This window comes from Pelecanus crispus, chromosome 3 (genome assembly GCF_030463565.1).
Source record: "Pelecanus crispus isolate bPelCri1 chromosome 3, bPelCri1.pri, whole genome shotgun sequence".
NCBI lineage: Eukaryota > Metazoa > Chordata > Aves > Pelecaniformes > Pelecanidae > Pelecanus > Pelecanus crispus.
Window position 1 is genome coordinate 22,988,111 of NC_134645.1, and position 18,133 is coordinate 23,006,243.

The following is an 18,133-nucleotide window of genomic DNA, read 5'->3' on the forward strand; positions in this document are numbered from 1 at the left end:
CCCTGTGATTTTTTTAATGACCAATTTCCAAATGAACGACTGAGCAAAACCAGAATCACAACAGGGGTGAGTAATGGAGTAACAAAAAGCATGATAATCAGTTACTAAGGCCTAAAAGGACCTAAGATTTTCAATAGTTTCTAAAGAAAAATAATATACAATCTATTAATTACCACCTTAGAGCCGACCACAGACATTTACAGTGGTAAACTCATTATCTTTTCGTAAGGTGTGCTCTAATTATTTGGTTAGCCTGCACTCCACACATGCAGTTCCTTTTCACTTGGTTACCAGTCTTACCTGACCCCTACTGCAAGCCTCCTTACGTTTTCACCTGGTATCATTTAATGCTCAAGGCATCTTTTCCAATCATACCTCGCATCGCTGCTTTCTGTGCAGCTGTTCTCTACCTCTCACCACAACCTGCTGAGCAGGTACGTGCGCCAGTCCCACGCCAGCCACAAGTAACAGCCAAGTGGTGGCCTGCGGTGTCGGTGCAGGAGGGGAAGGGCGTTCTGATGGGAGCGACCACCACTAACAGAGAGACAAAGAGATTTGAGAAAGGAAAAAGTGTGGCTTTACGCAGGCAGTATTGATGATGTGACTGTTGTAGCAGACTTTGCTATAACAGGATTACAGAAGTAGTGCTCATCACAAATTCATTAAGTGTAACGGACCCCATTCAGATAGTTGTCATTTTGATGTAAACCAAAAATGCAACCTGATGCTGAAGAGGCTGAGAAGGCTGCAACGCTGCCTGGCTCTTCTCTCACAAAACCTGTGCAGGTGTTAGAGACCACCAAAACAGCAAAAGCACGTACCTCAGCTAATACTTCACTAGAAATTACAACCTACCCTTGTGCATCCTCAGCCAAAATCCCCCCTCTGTGCTTGGCTAGTAATACAGTGCAGAGGCTTCACAGCTTTGTTATGTTAAAATCAAAAGTAATTCAGTGAAATCCAAATCCAGCACTGTCCTGCTTCTGCTCTGAGTTCCACCTTTTCCTTCCATGTTGCTAAGAACATGGCAGCTACCCTACTGTTGTGAAATATGAAATAGAAAAGATTAATACAAATGGTAAAGCACTGTATTTTCAGAAAGTTAGTAAAACTGTCTAGCTTAAGCTTTCTGAGAGTGAATAAATGCAAAATTAAATTAACAGCATCTTGGATGTCGGAAATCATCTGGGGCACAATAAATGTTCTTACATGAATTCCCTGTTATTTTGAAAACCGCAAACTGCTCTTGAAGATTACTTAAAGAATTCAAACAGATTAAATTTTGAGATTAACTGTCTCATTGTAACTATTGTTGCTATTTTCTATAGACACTTTTATTGAATAAACGGTATTTTGAAATTCCTAGATTCAACTCTTAACGATTCTCCAGTGAATCACTTTGTGAGTCTTGCACATGAATATCTTTTGTGCCAGGCCCTGTGCCACAGTTGTGTGGGTCTTACGTTGCTGTCTTCTAAGGCAAAAGGTTAATTTTCTATCATCTTGGTTTTAAATGATTTGAAAATAATTGGCAGACAGAATTTCTACTGAGCTCGGAAAAATGTCCCTTCCGCTTGACATGAGAACGCAGTCTCAACCTGAGCTGGGAACTTGATCCCATCACTGAAAATGGAAAACTGTCATTCCAGCCACTGTGCTGGAAATAAACCTGAGCATGTGACCAAGAAGCAGTGATGCATTCGATAGAAAGTGCACCCAGCATTGGCACTGAATGTCGGTAAAAAGCCATGACATGCTCTCACTGAAAGAAAGGAAGGGACATAAGTGGACTGACTGTACCCCACTGGAACTGATAAAGTACATTTGAATTGGCAGCCACTAGCAGTCCACTGGTCTTTAATTCTCACCTTTAGAAAGTACATTTGATAGATTTGGGTCTGTGGTTCTTGCAGAATAAAAGTCCCAAGGAAATTACAACTTCATACGTTATTTTTACTTTTATTACCTAATGGCAAAAAGCTGCCACAATAAAGCAGAACTGGTAATTTTTGTGTCCCATTTCTTTTTCTGCTGGTCAAGAAACACAAAACTGCAAGTGATGCTCTACTAATTTCCACTTCAGCTTATGTCCAGTAGATAGTCCCACCATTATTTTGCATAGCACCTTGATCTTAAGAAAACCATGCTGAAAGAAAAATTAGGTTAAGCGTTTCATTTCTGCTGAAAGATACTGCCACTGAGATGCAAAGCAAGCTAGACACCCAGGCAGAAGGGGGGCTTTTTTTAAAATGGTGTGGTTTAAAAAGAAGTTTGTGAAGAAGAGGTAGCGATGCATCTTCAAAGCAGAAAAACAGAGATCCCCTGTGTCCTTGTCACATTAGGAAAAAAAAAAAAAAATCATTATTTTTCTTTTTCAGCCATCTGCCCTGTTGATACAGAAAACTCAACAAAAATAAATCTGTTTGTACAAACAATACAAATACAATTTCTTTGAACCATGGACCACTCTGTGTTGATGTTCGTGTAGAACCTAACACAGGACTGAGAGTGCACGTTTGGGCTTTCTTACTGCTGTTGCTGAGGCTTACTGGCAAACCTTGCCTGACACATTGCTACTTGTCAGAGCAAGCCAGAAGGCAGAACTTAATCAGTTAAAAATTCCTTGCTATATAGTCTATCAGCATAATTAATATCACTTGGCATAATCACAGCCTAATTTATAATTTTCAAATGACTTTTCAGTTTACAGTTTCCTCACCCCCTCAAAGCAAGCACAAGTGTCTCTTTAGGGAAAAAGTAAGCTTGCAACTGCAAGAAAACATTTTTCCAGGATCATGTTTGATTTATTTCTTGTTTTACTGCAGGAAATCTAATTAATGTGAATTCTAATTTGATTCTGTTTCTCTTTTGAAACACAGTTTTTGTTCCTTATATCAAAGAAAAGTGCAGGTTGGGAAGAAAAGGACCACTTTGTGCTGGCCTCCATCTCACTGCTGGCAAGCCGCATCGCATTTCAGTACTGGTGTCATTCATGTGACATTAAACAATTCACTACCCGCAGCGGAACCATAAAAAAATTAAAAGGTGAACTGAAATATCCTGCTAGCTTCTGGAAAGGCCTGGACTCTCCTTTACCCCGCACATGTGCATACCTCCGGCTGCCTCTTTCCATCTTTCCTGCATTGGAGCCCGTCCTGTCAGCCCTTATCTTGCATCCTCCTCATGCAGCTGGAAATCACAGCACGAGCTCTTAATATTTGTTCTCATCCTATGTAATGCTGCAAGGGGCAGCCTCTGTACGTCTTCTGCTGTACAGCAGGGAGAGGAGAGTGCAAAGGACTGACCTCAGAATAAGGGCAATATTTATGTCAAAACATTTCTCTCAAAGGGCACAGGTTCTTTGGGGCTTTCAGATTCATGGGCTTCAGGGAAATGCAACAGCACGTAGTTGACTAATTGGATGCATTATTTATAACATTACTGACACACACAGTGGGTTTTCCTTTTGCAAACCGAATAGGGATTGGTGGCAGGCATGCTGTGGACACAAACTGGGACAATGACATTGCATATGAATTATTGCTGTAACTGTTGAGTCTTGCCGGGCTACCTGACCAGAATTAGAAACCTCTTCCCTTGATGTAAGCAGAGGGCTAAAGGCTCTAATTAATTTTTGACTGAGCCTTGATTAAATTCAGTGTACAGGACCTTAAGGTAAGCTAGGATCCAAGAAGTTTAGGTAGGTGAGGTAATTTAGCAAAACAGTACACAGGCAGGCCCAGGACAATGGCTAGCCTATATGAAAATCTGTTTCAGAAATCCATACTGTCTCTTTGTCCTATTCTTCTGAGTAGCCACCTTAGATATTTGTGGTGTTTCTGGCTGCTTCAACGTGGAAGAAATATCTCCTGTAAAGATGTGGTGCTGGTATATATTCCTAGGAAGAAAACTTGGAATTAAATTAATACATCATATTCTTGCCTCCTGACTCTAACAGTAAAATTGGGAACACATTGATTCATGCTTCCTGAATTACCTCTTTCTGCTGAAGCACTATGTTGCACGTACAAGTAAGGGTCATTTGGGTCATCTGAAAAGCCTCTTTGTATTTGGTGAAGTAGTGGATTCAGCTGAGGTGTCAGCTGTCTGCTACTACATGAACAAATAGTCATAATGCATGCTATGGCTATATCATCATGAGAAAGAGGAATATTAATCTGCCTACTGCATAAGGTCACGACCTGCGTGTTTTCTCGTATCTCAAATCATGGCAGATGCTGCCCCTGTGGATGTAAAAATTGCTTATTTCTAAATAATGTGTAACACCCCTTGCGCAAGAAACAGAAGTATTGTGTGCCAAAGATGTCAGAGATTTAATACGCTAATAAAAGTCAGCATAGCTCTTACCTAAGTTAACACTAAACAGAACAAAGAGGAAAAAAAACCACATAAAACAAGTGTGAGACAACTTGATGCCATTTCCATCTGCAATAGTGGGTAATAATCACTTTAGCTTTATAGGAAAAGGAAAGAAATATCTGAAAAGATACCTGAAAGCTTGTTATTCCAATTCAGCATTAACACTAACTTCCAGTCTTAAAACCAGATCAAATTTATTTCTCACAATTTTTGTTTAAACTGAGTTCTTTGTTACAGCACATACAGAGTTAAAGGTAACAAAACGTAAGTCACAAAGATGATAAAAGATGTTGTCAATACATTGAAGCAGAACATACACCATGAAACTGTAGTATATGCTCATGGTGTATATATACATATGGCATATGTAGGTTCTGTAGCTATGCTGCAGATCTACTTACACAATCTTTTGCTACCCAATCATAGAAATCTCCCATACCATTAAATTTGAAAGAAATGCCTAATAAGTCATTACACTGATTAGAAAAACTTGATTGTCCAATACAGGGATTCTCACAACTTCTGCAATTTTCTGAAGACAGATCTCACATTTCTGTTTGCATGTGCTGCCTGCCCAGTACACCTCCCTCAAGCAAGGATTAAGAGTTTGCCACTGAGCAGTTCCAGGCAAACGTCAATGATTTCACTGCTTTGGTGACTGCTGTTTACTTAGCAAAGTTAAGAAATGTGACCGCATGATGACTTCCAAACTAGACCTTGATGCTTATGACAACAATATCAAAATCTGAAAAGGTTTAGCGATGCCATTAACTCTGCACATTCATATGGAGGGAACACTTTGTCAGAATCTGTTTTTTTCTGCTTGATGACTTATGGATATAGAAAGATGAGATTTTATACTGAACTGCAGAACCATTATTCTTTTTGTAGAATGACTGAAACGATTGTCCTTCCTTGCCCTGACTCATGGAGATTTATGGCACGGTATTTCAGCCTGATTTACTGTGTGTCTTTTTCACAGGACAATACCAAATCCAGTTTTCCATGAAAGGATTCAACCGTTAAAGTGGGAGGTGACTGGGCTGCTGCATTTGGGAACCTTTTGGAGTCAAGGCAGCTCTGAATGAAGATATTTATCTAGAAGGGAACTATCGTCCGTGCAATATCAAAGTGTGCGTGCGTGGGTGAACCACATATTGGGAATACACTTTCATGATTATTTTAATGTTTTTATTTTAATTCTTTAGTTGAACAAGACTGATGGGGTATGCTAATAACTAAATCCTTCTGAGAGGAATCTGCCTCCATTCATTAACATCAATGACCAAGATTAGTTGCCAGCAAGTTCTTGTGGGAGATGACAGAATAGACTGTAGTACATTAGTTCCTCCTCAGAGATTCAGCTCGGTTTTAATGAACAAGTTCTCTTTCAGCACAACATAAATCACATTTTTGGGCAGTGGTGGATTTACTGCCTTTCTTACATCCATGTAAGTTTACTGATTATTTAAGACTCTACCACGAGCTGTTGAGCCAGATGCTGGAACTCCTGGGTCAGACTGTAGGCCTGTATTGTTATCTAGGACAAACAAAATTATTAACGTTTGGACTTGATGATCTTAAGGGTCTGTTCCAACCTAAATGATTCTATGATTGTAAAAGGCCACACTGGTCTTAAGAGCTCTGACTCTACAGGCATGCCTACCCCTTATAGCTGCTGAACTCCAGAAGTAGGCTGCGGCACAGAAGTGCAAACACTTTCACCCTGTCCATGCAATCTGGCACGGACTTGAGAACAGCAGTGGGCAGGACAGATAGGTGAAAACAGGTCAAGTTCTGCTGCCCCCACTTTTTGCAGGCTGTCTGCAAGCCAGCTCCGGTGAAGAAACCATAAAACCACTCTAGTGCAGCACCTACATTAATACACATTGCCGCCTCAGCACGCCTTACTATTTCAGGGTTTCTTAATGACCACAACACAAATGAAACTACAGGACTTACATTTCTAAGTGCAATTGGTTGGAGGATCTATAAATTCAAATTGAGCCCTTCCTGCTTTACTGATCACTGCACACAGGCCTTATTAAAGGTGTGCCTGGAAACCATTCTTATCACTGTGACCAATGCCTTTTTTTAAATTTCTTTTTTTTAAAGGCAAGACAACTGCCTGGCACACTATTTGTGATACAGTTTCTGGAAGATCTTCCCAAACAGTTTTTGCAAATTTCAATAGCTTCACTCTTAGGCTACTGTAGGCCATGGACTCATGCAAGCACATCTCACCAGTGCTGTCTATGCACCACACTGCCTGCCTCTTTGCTTCAAGATAGCAGTAAGGGTCTTTAAAGTCATCTCTAGTTTTACACACACTTGTATGGATGATTTTCTATCCTCTGTGTGGTGGTGTACAGTATGTGTTCTGCCATCAAGTTCCTGCATGCCTCCAGTTCCATAAACACTTCTAGAACCCATCCAAAACTCTCGAGTCTGATAATCCTAATGCACTGGTATTTGTCAAGTCTCTGAGGGACCATGCATAAACCAGAACCAGACACACTCTTTGCAAGATCTTCTACAACTCTTAATTATTTTAAGATGCAGTGATGGCATGGCAAGTATTAAAAAGCAAGCAAACGATTATGAGGTTAGTTTTACTGGAGAAAGAACTTCCTCTTTTCCTTTGGATTGTGGAGATTCAACTACCTGAATATCTCATGCTGCTTTGGAAAGAAGTGAGTTTATCTGTTCAAACTGGATATTCCATCATTTTGCTCTGCAGATTTATTATTTATTGATTTAAATTTTTTTGTAAACAGGTAGGTAAACCTGTTCCACAGAACTTTTACAGCAACTGAAAACAATCATGAGAAGAAAATAGATCTGTAATTTCAGAGGTCAGAGTAATGAACATACTCCTACAGTCAACAGAAATGAAATAAAAATATGCAGCAAGCTGTATTTTGCCCTCTCTTACACCAAATACAAACACATAATGCGGATGATGCATGTAGGAATGGAGCACAACAGTGGGAGAAGTATGATAAACAGGAATAGCTTCTTAGCACCTCGGAGCTGGGAATCGGCTCTGCATCCAGAGAAACTAGCCAAGCTGGGGAGATATGAGAAGTCTTTTTGCCTCCAAGTGCAAGGCAAATATACAGCCCCATGCTGTTTTCAATCACTAGATCACAAAACCAGAAGCCCACAGGAGTAAGGAGGAACCAAGAGCACTACCAGGCAGTAACAGAAGTACATGCAGAACAGAAGCGTAGCAGCCACATTACCCACGTTCTGGTCCGGCTTTACCCAGCTCTCTGTTAGCAGTGCGCAGCAATGTTAGCAAGAGACAAACAGCCCATTTGGTTCACTGAGATTCATTTGAAATACTGGACAGTCAGATATTAAATTTCAAGCAGAATAAGCCTAATGGGCAATGCTGACTCTCCTGATTCTACTGGATGTAACAGAGAAAAAGTGGCCTGTCTCAGCTAAAGAATAAAACAAAACATCAGACTTCCAAAAATACAAACTTTACACCATGATCAATGCATACTGCGGGTTCTGCACATTTCCAAGAGCAACACATCTTCCTCCCCCTGCCCCAGCACCAAAAAAAGAGGAAAGAAAAAAAATAAGCTGCTATTTTGGAGACAGGTAACAGTCATCAAACTGTTCTAGATTTGGTCAAAGATGGAGACCATAGCCAAAAGCTCTTAGTGAAAATCATATTTTTCAGCCTGTCTTTTGAAGGACAAGCTGTAATAGCATCACAGGAGAGTTTTGACAATCCAACTAGCTTTCTACGCAGCTAGAAATAAAAACACACAAAAAAGTATTTAATTGTCAATACAGCTCTGTAATATCTACTTAGACCTGTTTCCTTCACATCTTGACTCATTCACCTGTGCTTGAAGATCTGGGTTGCACTTTTATATTTTATTTATAACATTAGCTAGTTCTAGAAATAATCCCATTGAAATAAATCAGATTAGCAACTTGACTTTTTTTAAGGATTGGATCACATGGCTAGCAATATATCAAATCTTTTTAGAAGCAGATATTCTTTGTCATATATAAGAGGTATTATTTAACACAAAAATATGAATTTAGACAGAATATACTGGTATTATGTTGTGTGTACTTTCAGTCTAATATTTACCCATCTGAGCTTGATTGAACCTCTGTGGATGACGAAGTTGAAAGAGCCTTGTTTCATGTTATAGGACACTTGAGACTCTGGTCAATTTACTAATAGCGATAAGATACTGAACACCATTGGGAAAGTAAGAAAATTAAGCAAATTATTAGAAGAGGATGGCAAGGACTGGCAATGGCCTAAAGTGCACATTAGGGACATAACTATAGTTCATACTAGAAGAACATTATATCAAATGGAAACTCTCAATATATCTTTTGCTTGAGTGAAAAGATGTAATTCTAACTGTCAGACAAGGTATCTTATCTCAAAAGGACCAGATGCACCCTTACATAACTTCAAGAGACCCATTTAGATAAAAGTTCAAAAAAATGACTGGCTGATTACAGCATGCTTTTTGCTCCATGCAGTTCTGTAAAGATAGGATGTAACTGTCATTAACAGAAATTGCAAACGTGCAGATCCTGTTTCAGTGATCAGTTTGGAGAGCTGGCTCCATGATAGCAAGTTCTGGGGGAAACTGGAAACAAGTTATATCATCATGATGTAGTTTGAAGTATATAGAAGCCTAGTATTTATTACATATTGCTTTTGTGGGAGAACAATTTTGATCGCACAAATAAATAGAAACCACCATTTTCAAGAATATACTTTTGAGGAAATGATCATTTCTCTTTCCCTGAGAGAGATATGTAAAAAGAAGCATGGGTTGCATTTTCTCCTGGCAGTGTTCCACAGCTTTCTGAATTTTGGGAAAGTTTTGATTTGGATCTGTAGCACCAGAAATGGAGACCAAGAGAAGAAGGAATAATCCCAAGATGGGTTGCATCACTAAGTGCTGCCTTCAAGCTGCAATTAATCCGCATGAGTCTTTTCAATATAACTGGGATGAGACTTTTGAGTAAAGAACCACATGGATTGCTTCCAATTGATTTTACCCCCCACAAGCAATCAAAGGGCTGCTCCTCCAATATTCCCATAATCTCAAATTGCCCCAAAACTGCCCTTTTAGATGTAGCTTTCAATAGCTGAGATACCGTATTAATCTCCCAATTTTTGTCGTCTCAGAGTAGGAAGAAAAAGAGGTCTGTTTATCACAGAAGACAAGAGGAGGAGAAGGTGGTAGAGAAGAATTCTAACTGCTGCTTTTGTCTCCCTTTTTCTATGTTATAGTGAGGAGAGCCTGAACAGCTAAATTGAAACCCCCAGGATCTCTCAATCCAGTTCTGTGCTGCCACTGGTGGTAACAAGGAAGACACGCAGCAACATTCAAGTGCTCCTGCAGCCATCCTGCTGCAAGCCTTCCTATAGCTGAGTCCAAAAAACTAATTCATATTAAAACAAATTAAATACTGGCTCGATAGTTTTTACTTAAAATTGACACATGCAAAAAGTACATCTTTTGACTGACAGGTTTCTTGGCTTGGGTTCCCCCCCCCCCCCCCTTTTTTTTTCCTAATAACTATAGGGTTCTTAATTTCAGAAAATTCAGAATCCAATATACTTTCACTGTAAGTATGCACTAGATTATTCATGTTTATCAGAAAAAAACATAAACTTGCTTATCTACCGTATCTACAGATGCTTAATAAAGCTTTTTGGAATAATTAATTGTTATAGCTCTCTTAACATCTCACACAGCTAATTTGACTGTTGATTCAACAGGATTATTAACAGAATAAATTAATTGGGCAACTTATTTATTATTCTTCAAATGTAACTGATAATTCATAATTGTTACAATTTTCACATACTGTAGGAGTCAATCCTAAAGAGACATAAGTACGTTTTACATAATAATAAAAAAAGTAGTCCATAGAGGGTTTCTCATTCACACAGTCACACGTCTTACCTTCTCCAGTATTTTGGCCCTCCTGTGTATTTATTTAACCTTTCATGTGTATCAAGTAAAAACCTAACTTGGATAAAACAGGTAATGGTTTCCAACCCAATAAACAATGTTGGGACAGTTTATCTAATTTTCTAATTACCTTAAACTATGTAGATATGATCAGCGGTTTCTAACTTATAACAACAAGAGAGTAAGAGGAGGACAGAGAGGAAACTGCCTGAAAAAGAAATACTGTTGTTTAGTAGTCCTGTCAGATACCCAGCTGTCACACGGGACGCTTTAGAAGTGCTCCAAGGCACTGCTGAGCATCAGCAAGAACAAATCATTGATCCTTTGCAACAGAGATGATTAGATAAACTTCTGCTATTCAAAACATTGCCTGAACACATTTCATGAAAGAAGCAAGGTCAAAAAATTCTACTCATAAGACCAAGCCTAATTTACCAAGAATTAATATGTCTTCATAAATAAATACATGAGTGAAGACAACAGATATTATTTTTCCAGCCCTCCTTCTGATAGATTTTTAAGATGAAGAGAAATCAAATGTCTTTCTGAAGTTTTATTTTGTATTGGTGAAACATATCACACAAGGAATCCAACAGAGACATAAAATAAGTGGAAAAATGAGAACAAATTCACATGGTTGGTTTTTTGGCCTTAAAAAAAAGTATGCTTTCCAGCTTGGTTGGTTTTTGTCCTTAAAAAATTACATCTTACAGCCATTCGGCATAAACTGGTCTGAATTTAAAACAACCAGAAGAATGAACAATCCAGAAAATGTATGGACTTAAGAGGCATCTTAAAAATAAAAATCCTCTGCTAGCAGTTTTTCCACAGCTAACTAAGAGAGAAATCATGGCTGTCCTTAGGAACTTTTCCTCGACATCAGCTGAGCCAAAATTTAAGTGGGACTTTTAGAGATAATACTTTTAAGATGTCACAGGCAGGACAGAGTAAATGACTACCCACAGTGGATCTGGATATTGTGGTTTAAGAATCAAAGAGATGAGAGCTTTTGTAACTACTTGCCAGCCCTACCTTCCCTCTCTGCAGGTATGCTAGGGATGCTAGAGCAGAAAGTCTGGTCTGTCCCTGCTGTGTGGCTGCTCACCATTACCTGTCTCAGGCACCACCAGCCAGTGTCCCTGGTACATCCCCTGGCCTCCATCTCCTCACAGCTCCCTGTTCTCCAGGATCTCCCGCACTTTCAGGATCCTTCCTCCACCCAGGAACATCACCTTCTTCTTTTTGGGCCCCCCGCTTTTTTCCAAGACCACTTCTTTCTGGCACTCCTTATTTTTTGGCACGCCAACACTCACTTTTACCCCAGTCTAAACAGCTTCCATGCATAAGCACAAGGTGTGAGCAGCCTCCTAACTGGTAGTTGTGTCTCATGTCTCTTCAGTGACTGGAGGACTCCGGACATGTGACTTTCATTTAGTCCAGAAGTTTACAACCAGACTTGAACAATGTGACTTTCATTTAGTCCAGAAGTTTACAGCCAGACTCGAACAATTACAGGGAGCAAGCAGCAGGCTTCTTCTTCTTGAGAGCTCGAACATTCAGATTTGGACACTAACCCCCATACATACACCCAACTACCTGCTACCTGTTAATATTCATGATTTAAACTATTTTTTTACCTACAAGAGTATTTAATATTAGCCTGATTCCACTTCCAGTGAAAACAATGGGATTAATTTTATTTGTTTCAATAATTTTCAGTAACAGAATTTTCCAAGGGCTGATTATTTGTTCCACATAAACGTATTTTTCTGAAGTGGTTCAACTAATCCATTACAGTTGTTTGCCCACTGAATTAAATTATTCATGTGCGAATAAAGCTTTTCCAAAAATGTTGTTAGCATGAAGAGCTCCAGAAGTGTTTCTTGTGCTGATTAAAGGTTCTGTCTGTACTACAAACCTCATGCTCCTTAACAGAATTAAGGAGCTAAATGCATTTTCAAGCTTTGCTGGAGATATTGGAGGGAGTCATGGAACAAAAGAAATATATGACACTTTTTCTTAGCTCTTGCTCTGCATTAATATTATGGATTATAATAATTTTATATAACTAATTTCTTTTATTTAAATACATTAATAAGCTAACTGGTCAAGGAACTAGAAACTAGACTACAGCACCACACCCACCTCGATTGTTATTAGTTCAAACCGCAGGTAAAAATTAATCAGTATATGTACCTAATTTTAGGCATATTTGAGTGAATTCCTTTTCAGCCAAACATTTTAACATAGATGCACGTTTTGCTGAATAAAAATAGACTTCAACATGTTGTTATCTTATACTTCAGTATGTTGCACAGCTATGGCCCAAAGATGTTGCTTGGATTGTTCGATGGTTACAAGACTAACTTCTTAGTAGGTGAGAGCCTGGGAACTCTGAGGAAATACTTTATCAATTGCATCCATTAACAAATGCGTGTCAGTGAAGTGGAAGATGGAAGTTGTACAGCTGATCACATAGATCTCTCCTATATGAAATAAAAAGTTCAAAATGTGATTTAAAATTTTATCTTCATCATTTTCCTCTTCTAGTACCACCCCCCACCACCTCCCCTCCCAAAATCACATTTTGAAGGCAGAATGGCACCACAAAGAACAGGATACCATCTCTCCAGGTGTCTTTCATCAAGCTGGTAAACCTGTAAGACTCGTTTATAGTTTTTGCATCATTTTATCAGTTTATAAAAATTTCCCAGAAAGAAACTCAATCAGTAGAAAGAAAATTTCACTGATAAGAATATACACAGCTTACTATATCTCAGAAAGTGGTAAAAACTCTGGCTGTTCATAACCCAGAATTTTCAACGGGTTATGTAATTGGGCAATATTTGCCACATATTGATAACAACAGAAAAAGATGCATCCCTGACAAAATCTAGACCTGTTTAAAGAAAATATAAAAATATTTCACTGTGAATGAAAAACATCTAATTTTTGTAAAATTTTGTTTTCAGGGAGTCTAAACAGTATTTTTCATTTGCCTGTGGTGTTTGATTTCAGACTGAAGCAGATAGCTGGCATAGATTATTTCAGCAAAAAATATTAGCATTTTGGCAAACTTGCAACCTCACTGAAATACAGTTTTACTTGAAAAGTACTGATGTGCTGTCAGCTTGCCCATAATTTCAAAGCTGAGACTCTGGCAAGTATTAAAACTTTGACAGTGAAGTCACAAGGATATATGCAACTTCAGAGGTTATTCCCTAAGTAATATATGCAGCATATGAAAATCTCTCCTTGACACAGAAAATTTACTTTTAAAGGAAATACTGGTATTGCTTCTTGTCAGTGCTGGCAAGTCAAGAAAATGGCAACAAAACTCAGGAAGCCTTATATAAGATTGATTTCTAGTGTCTAGCTTATAAAGAGAAGAATTCTCCACAAAGACTGTAAAAACAAAGCTGACACCTTTGGACATGTAAGTCCTGATGTTGTTTTCTAAGGAGCTGTTAAACATTAAATTACTATTTCAGCTTTAGACTCAGGCTCCCAAGAGAAGACTGATGCTAACAGACTTTTTTTTTTTTTTTTAAATCCCCCTGCAAAAGGACAAAATAGCAATAAAATCCAGTCATATCTACCACAGTAACCTTGCATAAATATTGTCTAGTGTGCTGAGCTGCTGTATGTTAAATGCTCTGTACCGCTATGACACAGAAGTGTTTCTACATCTTTAGGCCCTGAGCAAGCAAGAGGTAGGAAGGCTCTGAGACTATAGACCAGGGTGAAACACTGTAGAGACCTACTGCATCTCTAGTGCAACTGCCACACCAGCGAAGCAGGCACGTGCTGCTATATGAATTACGCAGTGTACTGGCCTGAATGTATACGAAGGTTCAGTACAGAGGAAGCAATAAACATACATGTAGAAAATACAGGGAAAGGCATGTGAAAGGATATGACAACGATGCACCGTTAAAATCTTGAGCTTTTCATTGCATTTTAGGTGTTATTAGATGTGAAACTGGAGGCACTCACATAATTTACACTGGAACTGTGCTGCTGAATAACGAGACGTTAACTACGAGGTGACTGACTCATACTGAATGTTTTATTTGAGTGAGAAGACAACTGCTGTGCTTGATAGGCCAAAGTACCATATGTTTCTAGAACAGCAGAGACCTACTTTATTCTGTGGTTTGCTGTCAAGATCTAGTAATACTGGCTGAGGTGGTTTGCTGATTCAATAACCACAGTTCTGTTACTCTAAAAGTCAGATGATCTTTTAAAGAGACTGTATGTGACTAATAAGCAGCCCAGTCTGCCTTTTCATGGTCCTTTCCCGGCAGGTAAACCAGGATGTAACAGGAAATGCGCAGTGACATCGCGCGCTGCAAAACTGCAGAAGCCCTACCCTGCTACTGCAGGCAGTGCAAGCGCAAGGACAGGCCTGGAACTATCTGATCCGCTATTTCCCAGTTAAACTCAGTCTTTGCTCATTTAGGAGGAGGGGAGAGGGAGAGGAGAGGGACCTCATCTCTCATTTGCAGCTACTCTGGGGCTCTGATAACAAGAACCCATGGGAGATGCATTTCCCTAGTGAGGGCTTGGCTCACTGTGGATTTTAAGATTAGGTCCCATGCATGCGCAAAGCGTTTTCCTTGAGGAAAGCACTCAGAATAAAATGACAGAGTTCTGTGCTTATTTTGCCTCTTATGTGAAAAGAAAAGTTCAAGACAGATTATTATTTTAGGACTGCATATCAGATCTCTTTGACAGCTGCCCTGATTAATTAACCTTTAACTCTGGGGTAAGGGAATTGGATACTCAATACCTGATGTCAACAGGAGCCAAGCATCTAATTTCCTTAGGCTCTTCTGAAACCCCAGCATACATTTCTCAACTAATTGAAAGCAGATCCTCTTTAACTGCAGTTCAGAGAGGTTTCTTTTTGCTCTGTACAAACATTCTTCTGAGCTTCATCTTATCACTACATATAAAAATATACTGTTATATGACATTAAGACAAAAAAAAATGTCCAAATGCATGCAGAAAAGAGAGTGATAAAATTAACAGTGAGGAATCACATTTGAAACACTGGCCCACAAAGAAGTGGCATCAAAGTTTAACGTAGGTATGTTACAAGAGTTAAGATTTACTTCAGTATTAGAAGACCAAAGCTGTAAGGAATTGTAGCATCTGTGATGACGATCATAAAAACAATCATTAAAATAATATAATAATCTGTGTGGTACATGTGCTGCTTTTCTCTACATTTATTATTTTCACGGGTACTCAAAACCCCAATTAGAAGAGACTTCAAAGCTAAGCTATTTATAAGCTAAATAGTTCTGTGAAAAGCTATTTTGTTATGACATATGAACAGTTTATCTCATGAGGCACAGACACTGTATAAACATTTGATTTCTAAACTGTCCAAAAGCCCAAACTATATGTTCTTACATTGACTAAAAATACAACATCCTCTTGGCCAAGACTTTCCCTGGTTTGCTAACAACATCCTCTCTTCTACCAGTTTTCCAGATTCCTTTGTAAACATTCAAAAAGTTACCTTTTAAGTAAATGAATACACACAGGAACATCAAAAATCTATTTATTCACTCTTTCTTTACTAAAATGGTTGATTTGTTTTTATTCAGACTTTCAGTCTCTTAGCTCAAAACAAACCTTAAAAACTTCAACACACCCAACACACCCCTTCTTCTTTACAAAATCAGTAGAACCTACACTCAAAATTATTCATGTGTTTCTGAGATTCTGCTCATATTTAGAAAGCAAGCTTTTTTTACTGCAACTAATAACTCCTTAGGACTGCTGCTTTTTTCCCTCTGTTGTGCATTTCAATCACTGAGATCTGAAAATCACAGGTTCCACTCCCTGAATATGACCAACAGTAGGCTCACACTAAGTAAGGAGCAAAAATTAACATCACAGCTCTTAATAATCCTGAGACTGTTGCGGAAAGAAAAAAAGCTACAGATACCTGCAAGAAGGCAAATAAGCTGCATTACTGATTAATTACTTCAAAATGGTTGTAGAATGTAGAAAGTCCTCAGGACTGGTTGTTGGCAGAGGCCTTAGTGTACCTCCTTCAACTCTCATGTTTATGAGGAATCAAAGTACCAAATTCTCTCTAATATGTACAACCTTCAAAAACATTATGCTATGTGAATTTCTGTACCCATAAATCTTTCCCTCCCCAAAGGTCATGGGTATTTCAGATTTGCTCACTTTTTTTTTTTTAAATAAGTAAACCAGAACTTAGAATCTTCAAACAACAAAATCATCACAGAAATCAATAAAGGCAATCACATTTTTTTAAAATTTAACCCAAAGCATAACTGTTGAGGATAGCTATTCCAATGAAAAGAAATAAAATTTATAGTCATATACTTTTGCCGACACAGAAGAGTCATCAAAACTGTGGCAGCACAATTTGTGATTCTGGCACTTTTGCCAGCAAACTATCAGAAAAAGAAAGCTATCCATCTCCACTTGCTGGACTCAAAACATTACTTTTTTTTCCTCATTATACCCTCAAAGGGCATAGGATTACTTTTTCAATTAAATTACCTGTCCCAACGATCTCCAGTCTAGGCTGGCACTGCCAATGTACACGTGTTGTTTATCAACAATCCAGAAAGATGACTGAAGCCGACCTTCATTGTATGCTGACATGTTCATATACAACACTTCAGCACCTAGAGATTTAACGATACAATAATAAATAGCATTGTTTAAAATAACATAATTTACATTATTAAAAAAAGAAACAACTTCATATTTCAGGGCCTCACCTTCCAAGACTAGTAAGGGATGTAATTAAACATACCATTAAGGTTTAAAATCAATAATAAACAGTGCTACTGTCCTACTATTTAAGACCTTAAATAACATATATTCCAGAACAGCAGCTATAGGGAACATTCCCATACATTATACTATTTACTTAATTTTCTTCCATTTTAGAACCAAGTAATTGCTACTTTTTTCCACCACTGTATGTTCCTAAAAATAGTTTATTTTTAAAGGTCTATTCTGTAACTCAGACTTGCTACATATTATAATAATGACCTTTAAAATATGAACCCAATTACAACCCCTTGCTGAAAAGCAGACTCTGCTCCTTTGCCCTGTGCAATTGTTCGAGCAGGTGGGCTGTCGCATGGAACAGACCCTGACAAGGGGAACATGGGTGGAGAATTAAGGAGTGAGGAAGTAAGCGAAGTGACATTCAACCTACCACTTAGAACTGCACAGTTTTAATAAGGATTATAGGCCACTGAAATCAAATGAGCTATTTGTTGGGTAAAAGCACGCTGGCTCCATCACATCAGTAGGAATGTCTGAATTGGCCCCATCAGTGTGTTTGCAGGACTAAATCCAGAATATACTTAATATTAGGTGAGTTTAGGGGATTTCTCACGTCATTATTGTTCTTTCAGTGCTCCAGTGTTTGTAAGATTAGGTGATTAATCTGAATTAATCATTGCTGAAGGTAATTTAAAATAACCCACTCATCTTCACATTTTAGTCATGACAGTAACTGTGGAAGAGAAGCGACAGTAAACAGCAGCCTGGAGGGCTGTAACAGTACCAGCCATTTCCCATTAAACATTCATGGGATCTTCAGTACCATGAATTCCAGTAATGGTTGCATATGAGTCACAACCTCAAAAGAATTCCAGGACACCTAGAGAACTAAAATATATTTCTCTTCATCTACCTTCCTACTTCTGACCTCCTAAGAAACACTTGCAATTTTAAGCAACAGTTACTAGTGCTAAATATTTCT

General features: G+C 38.5%; 1 protein-coding gene across 1 annotated transcript in view; it reads right to left on the reverse strand.

The window, feature by feature from the left end:
• PLD5 (phospholipase D family member 5) overlaps window positions 1-18,133 on the reverse strand; it is a 190,140-nt gene that overhangs the window by 19,698 nt on the left and 152,309 nt on the right. The window contains exon 5 of the mRNA XM_075708055.1: window positions 16,912-17,039. Coding sequence (XP_075564170.1) covers window positions 16,912-17,039 — 128 coding nt within the window. The remainder of the gene's footprint in view (window positions 1-16,911; window positions 17,040-18,133) is intronic.